This window comes from Castanea sativa, chromosome 6 (assembly GCF_040712315.1).
Source record: "Castanea sativa cultivar Marrone di Chiusa Pesio chromosome 6, ASM4071231v1".
Taxonomy (NCBI): Eukaryota; Viridiplantae; Streptophyta; class Magnoliopsida; order Fagales; family Fagaceae; genus Castanea; species Castanea sativa.
The window spans coordinates 21665818-21679692 of NC_134018.1; the positions used below are offsets into that span (position 1 = coordinate 21665818).

General features: G+C 31.2%; 1 protein-coding gene across 1 annotated transcript; it reads left to right on the forward strand.

Annotated features, from left to right (window-relative positions):
- Nucleotides 1–3185: 3185 nt before the first annotated feature.
- On the forward strand, nucleotides 3186–4386 carry LOC142640921 (VQ motif-containing protein 4-like). Its single transcript, XM_075815241.1, has one exon. The coding sequence runs from the start codon at nucleotides 3444–3446 to the stop codon at nucleotides 4155–4157; it is 714 nt and encodes a 237-aa protein (XP_075671356.1). The 5' UTR covers nucleotides 3186–3443; the 3' UTR covers nucleotides 4158–4386.
- The last annotated feature ends 9489 nt before the right edge of the window (nucleotides 4387–13875 follow it).

Genomic DNA, 13875 nt, shown 5'->3' on the forward strand with positions numbered 1-13875 from the left:
TATTTTTAATGATAACATTTTTAAAGGAAATTTTAATAATAACATTTTGACAATTTCTTTATCCTGCTTTCTCGAGATCCAAAAAGGGGATAAAAAACAAAAGAAATGTGGAAAAGGAAAATCATGAAGTTCAATCGCCAAGATTTTGCTAGTAATTGCATGATCATGATCCTGTGGCCTTGTTGATTCAGCTTTATTTCGTCCCCCTTTTTTGAATGATCACCTTTTTCATCTTCGTATTATTGTACAATAAATTAAATAAGTTAATGAAATTGAGTTCATCAAATTATCCAAACACAATTTTTTTTTTTCAATTTTTTAAGCTTATTTAGTATTATATATGGTTTTTTAAAGCTTCAAATTTTTTTATACAATTGCACCTTAATCATATTCAACAAATAAACATTTTCAGCAAATATTGTGCATGCCCAAATCAATTAGTTAGTTCATTTGGCTTAAGTGCAAATTTTTTTTAAGAAATAGCTGATAAGTAGTTTTAATTTATGGCGTCCACTTCATAATGATTACTCTTTATTATTGAGCTAAAATATTAATTAGTTTTCGACATAGGTGAATTTCATACTCTAAATCTCTTATTTGACAATAATGAACTTTATCTATCCAATTAGAACTCACAAAATTTTTTTTTCAAATACAATTTATTTTTAGTCAATTTATAAAACAATATAATAAACTTATTTATCTAAACACACACTAATATCTAAGACGAAAACACAACAAATTTGACACAGAGATTAACAAAACAACCATAGGGCATAGCTAGGCCTATGTAACAACGAAAGGATAACAAGGTTCCGTTCAGCCAAAAAAAAAAAAAACAGATTGGGATAAACAAGGCTCCAGTTAAAGGAAAAGGACAATTAATGAGTGTTTGACATTGGGACATTAAAGTCTGGAGGCAAAGAGGAGAGAAGAAACCTGAGAGAGAGAGTCTTCTCATGCAATTGCGTCAATGATATGTAATGTAACATAAGACTAGCGTATTGCTGTCATGTGCTCATTGCTACCCATCTTTTCAGAAACCTACTCATTCCCCACTTTGATTTTTTTCATTTTGCTTTTTCTGATTTAGCTAATTTCCTGTCCAAAATTATCATGCTGATTGAATATGAGTTCAATGATAATTTTTCTTAAGATGCTCTTTGTCAGCCAAAACCCAATGATTGAAAAAAAAAAAACCAAATTTTCTTAGGATATTCTTTTTTATACGACAACTTTTATTTACTGCTAACTTATTTATTTAAATTCTATCTATTTAATTTTAAAAAAACTTATTTTACTTAAAAGGTGAAATAAAAAATGGCTTTAATTCTGCATAAAAAAAAATGACTTTAAACAAATAAAGTAACTTATTTCCTTAAATACAATTTTTGTTTGTTCATCTTCTCTTTTTTTAAGCCTCAACCTCATGGTCATACTTACACACATAAGTTTGGCTCTTGTTAAAAAGATAGTGATAGCACTTGATTATTTGATTTTCATAGTTTAATTCACGAGAGTTTTATAACTCAACTAGTACATTTTGATGTTTTTAATAGAAATGTTTAAGATTTAAATCTTAGTCTTCCATTGTTAAACCTATCGAATAACTTTTTGTGTTTTTTTTTTTTTTTTTTTGGGAGGGGGGTTGTTTGATAAGCATAAATGAAAAGGATCAAACCCCACAAAGGAGGCAGTGTGCAAACAGACCAGAAGCTCACCAATTGGTACCTCTTTTTGAGTTTCTTACTTGCTCATAATAAATTCAATAGTACAACTTAAGCTAATAAACCCATCGTTTACATGGCTGATGGAGTATGTTAGGGACTCCACAATGCAAACAATAATGATTATGGTTATGACCCATTGCATTTGGTCCCCCACCCTTCTCTCTCTCCAATAGAAATAAGAATTTGATTCTCTTTCCTTTATTGCTTTTTTTCTAAAAATATAACTGTGATCAAAATTAAGAACCACTCACTATATAATGTGGATACGGAACAACATATTAAGAAATGTATTAGAGAATGAGAATTAGAATCTGACTACTGCTCTTGCTGGTAGTATTACACTACTTTGGAACCGAACTTATTCACATATAGATGATTAGCATAAAAAATACTAATTATCTAGTGGCTAATGCATTAACTCACTATGAAATTATTTATATTTTCTTATGCCATTTCTCATGCTTCTAATTCTAACATCACAAATGGAATCAGTGAAGTGATGTTTTAAAGTTTTATTATATGCAAAAAGATGGTACTTTAATCGCAAAACACCAATTCTCTCTCTCTCTCTCTCTCTCTCTCTCTCTCTCTTCTAATTTATGGTTATTTATCTTATCTGCCCACAAAATGATACCTTCTTGATAATCCTACTCTTTGAAATTTGAATTGTTGTAAAAAAATTTGATGATGATGATGATGGGAAGCATTATATGAAGGTGTTTTAGGCTTGAGCGGGTAAAAAGAAAGTTGGTGTCACTTCACGTATAAATTTTCTCCAAAGTTGTGTTACATGACAGTTAAAAAAATATTTTTAAAAAAAACTCATTCCCTAAACCACAATTAAGGAATAAAAAAGGAAAATTAGTGGTGCAAACAAATCACTAACAAAAACGGAAGCTTAAAGTTTGCTTCTTGATGGGTCTGCTGCGCACTATAGATTTGACCAATTTTTACATGATGAATCTTGACTTTTATTAATGCTCCTCATAATATTAGTGAGGTAATAAAAATTCTCTCTTTCTTCGTATCACTGTACCTGGCCACACTCCAATACTAATGGAAGCTCCTTCTCAACCACTTTGATCCTCATCTTATTTGTGAGTGAAACACACGCGCATAAAAATGTACCAAAGTCCATAAATGGATGGCTGCTGTAAATCAAAATCAAAACCAAATGCTATTTTCATCATCTTCAATCCCATCACACACATACACATTACTCTTAAAAACACACAAGAGTCTCTTCAGTCAGGGCACTGAAGTCAATGCTAGTTGTGTGTGTATATATACATAAAGAGACGTATTATTTGATAAATTTGCCGCTGGTGGCACTGGCACAGATGCTGATGGCCAAAAAATTCCTAATTCTACCAATACCCTTTATTTAAAAAAATTTAATTTTAATTTTTTTTTTTATCAAATTCCAAGAAACCGTTGGCCATTTTCTCTCTGACCAATCAACTCCAACACCCACCTAAAAAGACAATGCAATTTCAAGAGAGAGAAAGACTACATAGAAAGTAATAAGTCCTCTTAAAGACTCTAGAAAGACAAACAAAAGCACGTCAAAACAAAAACATAGCACATAAGCAACCCCTTCCTCCATCAAACCTTGTTTTTCACTCTTTCATCTCTTGTTCTCCACCCAAATTAATCACTATCTCTCTCTCTCTCTTTCTTTCTTGGTGGTGTTGGAGACAGAAAGACCCATCAATGGAAAACACCTCAAAACCCCAAGATAGAGAGAACCCATCTCCCACAAACTCCCCAACTAGCAATGTAAGCAATGGGTTCCAAAATCAAAATCCCACACCACCTCTCACACCTAAACCTATCCCCAGATCTGACTCTAACCCTTACCCAACAACCTTTGTCCAAGCTGACACATCAAACTTCAAACAAGTTGTCCAAATGCTCACAGGCTCATCAGACACCACCTCAACCAAACAGTCTTCAAAGGATCCACCACCACAATCATCATCATCATCATCAACTTCATCATCAAAAAACCACCATCACCACCATAGCATACCACCCATCAGAACTCCACAAAAGAAACAACAAGGCTTCAAGCTCTATGAGAGGAGGAACAACCTCAAAAACAGCCTCATGATCAACACTTTGATACCCAATTTTGCTCATCAGACAGCTGGGTTCTCGCCACGTAATAAGCCTGAGATTCTGTCTCCAAGTCTGCTGGACTTTCCTTCACTTGCTCTTAGCCCTGTTACCCCATTGAATGGTGAAGACCCTTTTGACAAATCCTCCTCACCTTCTCTTGGGAGCTCGTCAGAGGAAGAGAAAGCCATCGCTGAGAAAAAGTTTTACTTGCATCCATCACCGATCACAACTCCAAGAGACGCTGAGCCACAGCTTTTGCCTTTGTTTCCTCTCACTTCACCCAGAGTTTCAGGGTCTTCTTCCTGAAGAAAGTTCATTTTCTTGTATTAATTCGTGGGTTTTGGATTTGGATGCATGGTTCTCAATCACAACTAGACATCTTGCTTTTTAATTGTACAATTTGATCTCTCTTCCATAGAAAAGGTAAAGGTGAGCTTCTTTTTTTTTTTTTCTTTTTTTTTTGGTTTTGGAAATTTCATGGCTATATTGTCATAATTAAGAACCATCAACATGAGATAGATTTTGCTCGGGTCAATTGCCTTTTTTGGGTTTAAGTCTTCTGTCTCTCTCTTCATATAATTCCATGGATGAGTTTCGAATCTGCCTTTTTCTTTTTCTTTTTTACTTTTTTATTGGTGAAGAACTATATAATATTTATTTTTTTGGTTTGATAATTCGATAACTATAGAATCTCGTTAGAAATATCAGGGAGTGTTAATTGAGTTGAACCATAAAGAAGTTAGCAAAAAAATTTTACAAACAATTACAAAGTAGCAATTCATGTATATTTTCTACTTTGGTTATGTTCAGTCAACAGCAAGTCATTTTTTCTGAACAGGCATAACTGTTCTGAAGTTGAACCTTTAATTGTATACATATGAACTGTAAATATGAATTTCATTTTCCCACTGCCATTATTTTAACACTTAAAAATTTTAAATTGTTTTCAGAATGTTTATGTGAGGACTTGTTCTAAGTTAGAAGATAATAGTGGGTGGAGAAATTAGAAAGTTCATGTGACATTTATTGGCAAAAGCAAAGACTGTTTAAGAAAGAAGGATATACTATGACATTTTTGTATGTACTGAAAGTTTGGTGTGAATATTGTAGTCAACTTGTGAAGGGGTTATGGCCCTTCTGGGTCCCTTTCACTCGAGCTATTATCACCAAAGGCAAATTTGAATGTTCTACTTGATGACACAGTCATACACCATGCATTTGATCCTTTCCAATTCTCTCATTATACAAAACACTGGTTCTAATAACTCAACCAATCAGTCCATTTCTACCTAAAGGTGTGTTCTTAGAGTTCCCCAAGAAAGATTTTTCTGTTTGAAAATGACTTCATCCATTTATATTATTATGTAAAGACTCAAATTTATGGCCAACAAAATACTATTGGTGGCAAAATAAAATCCTCTTCCTTTTGAATGGAGGGGGTTTTAGACCTTTTCTATTGGCCAACAATGACGGGTTGTCTAGACAATTCAATATAACTTGACCATTGATCTTACAAATCAAGGTGTATATAGGTTGAGACAGATGAGGAAGAAAAGGAGCATCCTAGATTGAAGCAGATACATACATCTATAAACTTTAACATTTTTCTCATGCAGATACAAAAGATTTTTCTATCAATTGTTATATTTTTTTTTTTTTAAAAAATTATAAACTCGTGCAAATTCTTATTCCTTTTTACTTTTTTTTTTTTTTTTTTTTTTTTTGGTAAAAGGAAATTGTTATTTTTAGTCTCTTTGTATTCATAGGAGACCAGCTAAAGTAAATGGGAACACAATAAAGGTTAAAAACAAATGAAGGAGAAAGTTGGACTTTGTGATTATGATGATTGAAAAAGAAGAAAAGGAGAGAGTATGATCAAGTTGAAAAAAATAAAAGCGGAGAAACTGTGAAGACTTTTTCTTTTCCTTCGTAATCTCAAATTGTCTTTGTATCTGGACACAGGGCCCAATAATTAGTGGGGCCAAAAGTAACTGCCAAGATATATTTTTTATGCAACTTGTATGTTTTAATGTTTTATTTGACAACTTGTAAGCCGAATGCTTGCCTTCTACTTCTACTCCTACATACTCAAATCTTGGAATTTATGTGGAAATTGTCCCAACTCTCTCTCCTACTATTTACCTTTGAAATATATATATATATATATATATATATATATATATATACACAATCTGTTAGGACTGTGTAATATTAATTTTGATGAGCATTGGGCTAAGTATTAGTTAGCAATGATGACTAAGGCCCAGTTACAAGGTAGCCATTGATAAATGATAAGAGAGATCACAACGGTTATAAGAGGTTACAAAGCAATAACAAACGTGGGACAAATGGCAAAATAAAGAAGACAGAGAAAGGACATGTGGTGGTAGAGATAGAAATAACTGCCCAGTTCTAAGATATGAATAAAGGTCCGTTCATCAGAGGATGACACCTCAAACCTCACGAACAAACCAGAGAACTTTATTCTCAGCACATAACAACGACCATAGTATAGGATACCTAAGTTTAAGTCTTGATACTTATTTGTGAATATTTTTAAGTTTGATGTGATATGTACATGTTTGTATTGTGGCAATTTGATCTGTATGAACTTCCATATCGATGCAACTTAGTGTTTTAGGATTGAATCAACTGAATTCCTATGATATGACTTTATGCAGGATTATTTGCCTTATTTTTAGATCAATCAAGATGGTTTACTTGAGCTCCTTGACTTCAAGATGATGCAAACTGCTTAAGTCAATTAAGTGACTTAGTCATTTAAATATTTCTCATTCCCTTTAATTGCTAAGCAATTTGTGTGTAATTCAAAGGTCCTATTAAGTTAGGCATTTCCAGACCCAAACCCTAGTCTTTAAGGTCAGATAACACTTCAAGCTAGTAATAATATCTTGAGAACCATCTTGTGGTAATAGCAATTTGTCCATAATCATTTTGAGTAACCTGAAAAGGTAATTAGTGAACCAAGATTAATCATAAATTGGTTTTAGTTCAAACAGTCTACATCTTAGACTTCCCAAGTAAATTTCAACCATTTAATTGTATTAACCAATTCAACACAAAAAATATTATCTTCTCCAAAGATAATTAAATTCCACGATGTGACTCATTGATCAATTCAACCACATAATTAAATTTAATTGAGGACTTAAAAAAAAAAAAAAAAAGAGTAGTTAAAAACAGTATCTAAGTTTTGTCCAAAAAAAAAAAAATAGAAGTTTAAATCCCATTCTTACTATCGATTCATAATTTGATACCCATAGATTTTTATCTACAATTGAAGCAGCTTGAAGGGTTCATTTTCAAAGTTGAGATCGTTTTTAAACAACAGTAGTAACCTCTCTCTCAAATTGGAATTTGATGCACGTTTTGAAGGCAGAGTGAGTATATTAACTTTGTGTTAGTTTTCTTTCTTACTCTGAATCTCTGATGTAAGGCTTTTCGTTTAGTGATCAAGAATTTTTTTTTTGAGAAAGAAGACTTTAAAACTTATAGTTGTCATTCAATTGACAGTAGATCCTGAGGTCGAGTAACATTGATAAATTTGCACAATGAAAGGCATCTGCCCCTTTTGGTTTTATGGAATTGAAAATTTTATTTTCGCATTGACAATCAAATGACCTTGATTTGTGCTGAAACCTCCTCCACTAAATATGAATTACATGTATTCAACTTTGTAAAGAAAGGGGGAAGAAAAAAGAAAAAGAAAAACGTATGAAATTATCTAGGACTGCTTTCACATCAATGATTTTTCTCTCTCTCTCTTTGGAATTAACAATAATATTATTATTGTTATTATTATTTGAGAAAAAACAATAAGATTTGAAGTTTTAAACCATCCCATCCACTCTATAATAATTTCATCGTACTACCAAGGGACCATAACATCCGTATACATCATTCTTCAATATTACAATTTGAGGATACATATGGACTTCCCAACGCTATTTTCAATTTTTCCTTTTTTAATAATTTGATGGTATATGAGAGAAGACAGGGATTTCAATTATGATTCTCCTAATAAAAGAGAATTTGTATCATTTACTATCCAAGCGCAAGCGCAAGCTCAAATTTAAAATTTATTTATTTATATAAATTTGATAGTACAATGAAGAAGGGGGAATTAAATCATGATTCTCCTAATAAAAAAGAGAAGGTTATGCCACTAACAACGTGCTTTTTTAAAAATTTATAACTAAATAGTTGGATGAGGAGATTTGAATTCTGAATATCTAGGTTGAAAACACCAAAAAGTAGAAGTACCAGTTGAGCTACAAAACTCTTAACGACAAAATAATCTCTTAATTGAGAATATATATTGTATATCAGATATATGTATTTTTTGTCGCTCAAGCTCACTACTATGTGAGACTCACATATTGTGTAAGAGAATATACATATTATCTAATACGTGAGATAATTATTGCTCTTATTTTCAACACAAATATCATATTAACGAATCCTGAGTAATTCCTATTGCTAGGAAAGTGCTTAACAAAAACATACAACTGAAGAACTTTCAATCCTTATATGTAATTACAAGTTGCTGATAAGTGTTTGAATTCAAAATCAAACACATAAAGAGTGATTTTAAAATATTAATTTGTATTAATAAATAAGTAGAATTTAGTGTGTTTAAATATTTAAAAAGAACGAAATCTTATCGTTGAATAAAAGATCCAAGATCCGCCTACACTAAGAACCAATTGATGTTTTGGTCTAATAATAAAGATTAATCATCATGGAATAGAACCATAAGTTTTAAATATTATTGTATCGATAAAAATAAATAAATAAAAAGAGAATGAAATCGTCTAATTTACTCCCATTAAAATTTCTTTGACTCTATAGTTATTGTTTGGGATCTTTTGTTAAAGTGCCATGTATCTGAATTTGATTCGACTACTTGAGTCTAGCTGAATCCACTACTCACATCTACACAAATAATGAAGAAAACTGACAGTGCTTCATGAGGTTGGACTACACTTAGCAAACCTTCCAACGAGGGAAAAGACCTTGCAACCAAGGTCATATAGCTTGTGAAAAATCACATTTTAATTTTGAAGGAAAGGATAATTAAGAGAAGTTGTCATGAAAGAGAAGAGACACTCCTGTTTGTGCACTCAATTGCTCATAAAGAGGTTCTATCTACTTGAAGGGTTCATTTAGAAAGTTGAGATTGTATTCAATTCTTGTTGGGACAAGAATACTGATCTCTCTCAAATTGGAATTTGAAACACATTTTGAAGATGGAGTAAGTATATTAATTAATGATTTTTTTTTTAGTCTTCACCCTCTACTATGAGGTAAGGTTTTTATTATGAATTGAATATGAAAAGTTATAAACATGGTGTTGTAATTAAAAATTTTGAATTTGAAAACAAACCATTAAAAAGTGAATTAAAAATATTAATTTGTATTAATGAAGGAATAGAATTCTCTATATTTAAATATTTACAAAAGAACGAAATTTTGTTGTTAGGGTTCAATTTTTACTTACACCAAAAATTAATCAGTACCTTAGCCTAATGATAAAGAGCAATCATCATAAAACGAAAATCATATATTTGAAATATTGTCGTATCTATCCAAAAATAATAATAATAAAAATAAAAACAAGTAGAGAAATCTTTTAATTTACTCTTATTGTAAATGTCTTCAAGTCAATAGTTATTGTTTGGGGTCTTTTGTTGATGTGCGCTTTATCTAAATTTGATTGGGTTTCTTTGCTGACTTGGGTTTAGTTTGAAGAATTGAATCTACTACTCGCATTGTTAGAAGTATTGGTTAAATTATTAAATTTACCATATTTCAATAGCTTAATATCATGTTAAATTACTAATTGTTCCAAAAGTTTAAACTATTGGGATAAAGTAAATTTAATCATTTAGTCAATACTTCTAACATGCATCTACACAGATAATGAGGAAGGCTAACAGTACTTCTTGAGGTTATACAGCACATAACAAACCTTCAAAAGAGGGGAAGGAACTTGCAACCAAGTCAAATTGCTTGTGAAAAATCAGATTTTAACTTCGAAGGAAAGGGTAATTAAGAGTAGTAGTGCAGAAGGAGAAAGAGACACTCCTATTTGTGCACTAAATCTCTCATAAAGAGGTGTTTTTATCTACTTGAATGTTAAGCAGCTTGAAGGGTTCATTTACAAAGATGAGATTGTATTCAATTCTTGTTGGGACAACTATAGTAAACTCTCTCAAATTGAAATTTGATACACATTTTGAAGACAGAGTAAGTATATTAAATAATTAATTTTTAGTTAGTTTTTACCCCCTTCACCCTGATGTAAGGTTTTTAGTTGAGTGATCAAGAAACTAATAGTACTGTTCTTAACTAGTGATTTCATTTCTCTCCAATGGGTTTAAGGAATATTGAACAGATAGTTGTCAGTCAATTGACAGTAGTCAGGTCGAGTAACATTGATGATTTTGCGCAATTGAAAATTTTTATATTGACATTGACAATCAATTAAATGACCTTGATTTGTGCTGAAACCTCCTCCACTAAATATGACTTACGGGCTCTCTCTGGTTTTTGAGGACCTATTCTTCACATATATTTTTGGTTTTGCGTAAAACCAAAATAGAAGAATGATTGCATGCATTACACTTTGTAGATATAATTAATGAAAGAGAGTGGGGAAGAAAAACAAAAAACGTATTAAATTATCAAGTGCTTCTTTCACGTCAATGAAAATTATTTTTTTTCTTCGGAATTAATGTCATCATACTAACAAGGGACCATAACACCTGTTATACATCATTGATACTATTTTTTTTTTTTTTCTGAGAGAGAGATAATTATAACATGCTGCTAAACCCGCAGCTCGAACCATTTTCTCCCTAGACCCCCAATTCAACTACAATATCTTTGGCCATCATTGACACTTTGAAATTACAATTTAAGGATACATATGATATGGACTTCCCAAGAAAATTAAAATCTATATTTTGGTTTTGCATGGCACTTCTTTTTTTTTCTTTTTTTCTTTTTTTTTTATAGAATATACTGCAAATTGAACATTAATTCTTTTTGAGATATCGGTATTTCTCCCATGTTATTCCCAATAAGATTTCAATAATTTTTTTTCAGTTAAAAAAAAAGATTTCAATAATTTTCTGCGAATAAAACACCGCATTTGTCACAATTAAAAAACTACAATGAAATTCTATGAACACCGCAACCAATTAAGGATTTTTATAATTCCCTATCCAAGAATAGACATGGCAAAATTGACCTAGGCCCAATGACCCACTCCAAATCCAAAATTTTTTACCTAGAGTAAAAAGTAAGTCAAATCATGACCCAACCAATTTTTAAAATTTTTTTATTTTAAAAAAAAGATTATATAAGCTAGCGAATTATCCAAATGTTAAATCATGTAAAGTAAAGGTAACATAACGTCAACCATTCAAAGGTAATGGTTGAATCAAATTTCTTTTTTCTTTTTGTTTTTTAATCTATAATTTGATAGTAGAATAGGGAAGGGGGATTTGAAACATGAGTTTCCTAATAAAAAAGAAGAGGTTATGCCACTAAACTATAAGACTATTGGTGATAGTATGCTTGCTTAATTGAGAACATATCTTGTGCATTGGATACATGCATTTCCTCTCTCACAACTCCAATATGTGAGATAACTATTGCTCTCATTTCTCAACACAATCATTATATTAATAGATCTTAAGTTATTCCTATTGTTAACTTCATTCACTTTCACTCGTGTGTTTATTTTTTTTTTTAAATAAATATATAAAATTTAGAAGAAAAAAAAAAGTTATTCCTATTGCTAGGAAAGTGCTTAACAAAAACATACTACTAAAGAACTTTCAATCGTTATATGCAACTACAAGTTGCTAATTAGTTAAGAACATATCATGGTTATTGTTTGGGGTCTTTTGTTGATGTACTATGTATTTAAATTTGATTGGGCTTCTTTGCTGACTTGAGTTTAGTTCGAAGACTAATAATGAAGAAGACTAGTGGTGCTTCTTGAGGTTGAACGACACTTGGCACAACTTTAAAAGGGAGGAAAGACCTTGCAATCAGCTTACATAACTTGTGAAAAATCACATTTTAACTTTGAAGGAAAGGATAAGTAAGAGTAGTTTTGATGAAGAAGAAAGAGACAGTCTTGATTGTTTTTGCACTCCATCACTCGTAAAGAGGTGTTTCCTATCTACTTAATGTGAAGAAAATTTGTTATTATATATATTTGCTAGACATTAGCATCCATTTAGTAGTTCTCTTAAAAAGATTGGTTGATCTGACTTTTCTCCTAAAGGGAAATGCAACTTGGACAGCAAGCAATGGTGATTGATTCTCATTTATATTAAATGGGCTTTGTATTGGCTATGGATATTTATTCAACAGATCTAGGAACTCTTTTGTATTACACTTTGCACACATTAAGGGCTCATAGGTCTCATTGGTGTTCCAAGCCCAATTGAAAGACCATTTAGTTAGACCAAGTTGGTGTGTAATCACTCTTTTGCTCTCCAATCCACTTTTCCAATTTTTTTCTTGTTGGATGGTCCATTTTATTTTTCATGCGTGGGCTTGATCCCCACAGTAAAAAAAGAATTATGTAGCTCGGATTTAGGCCCAGTCGAGGACCTTCTTGTATTGGACTGTAGGCCTGTACGTGTTTAGCTAATTTTGTTTTGTGGGATGACTTTTGTCAATTTTACGGGCTAAAATAATGGACTTGGTGCTTTGTCTATTTTTTTAAGATAAGTATTTTCACAGGCCCAAATATGTGCAAAAAGTGTCACCAACAGTTATGACTGCTTGATTTTTACTCAAATATGCAAAACCTATCTCGTTTCATGGAATACTTCGAAATAAAGCGATAATACCGTATTCTTATTATTATTATTATTATTATTATTATTTTATAACACCGTATTCTTAAATTGATTGAAAGTTAGAGACAAACCCACGAGTGAACCTCTAAGATTTGAACTTGTTTTAAGGATTCTTTGTTCTTCATGATCCCCATTCTTCGTATTCGAAAAATTTTAGTGAAAAAGTTCCGTCAAACTGGCCATATATCATTCTTTGAGAAAATATGTATTGATCTACTACTGTTTGTGAAATATTTAGCAATCTAACACCTTTTTAAAGCTTGATTTTGTGAAAATTGAGTTGTCCATAGAACTCGAGTACCATGAAAAAATTTTGAAATTTTTTTATGTAACTGGAGTTCATAGAACTCGAGTTCCATGAACTCAAGTTAAATCAAAAAAATTTCAAAATTTTTTTGATGATACCCAAGTTTCATGAAAAACTCGATTTTCACAAAATCAAGTTTCCAAAAAGTAGTACATTGCTAAATATTTTGCAATTATTTCGTAAACAATGGTAAATTGCAAAATATTTTCTTAAAAAGTGGTATTTGGCCATTTTGGTCTTAAGGCTTGAATTCAAAAAAAAATTTATGTGTTCAGAATTTTGAAGTCCTTGCATGCTTTAGGGGCCTAGGGCTTGATTTTAACAAAACTTCAAATAACATTCTTAATAATGCTAAAAAATGCTTCTATTTCTAGGGCTCATAGGGGTTTAATGATCAATGATAATTTTAAATATAACACATCATAATTTTATCAAAGGGATTTTATTTTTTGTTCTTCAAGAGACATATGACATCTTACCAATATATTTTAATTTTAAATACCACATGATGGTACTTAATTAAGGATCCATTTGGAACGTATGTTTAAATGACAGATTTCAATTTTTTTGAAAATACGTATGAGTGAAAAAATGTATGAAAATACGTATGTTGTTTACAAAATGAAAACATATGTTTAAGTTGATGTACCAAACATGCCTCAAGTGTTAAGTGCGCATTTGGGATGAGTTGAATTTTTCAGCTTACCTATATTTTCAGCTTATTTTTGCTACTATTAATGGATCCCACTATACTTGGTGGTATTATTCAAAAGTCTAACTGTACTATTCAACTAACTTTTACTTTTATCTA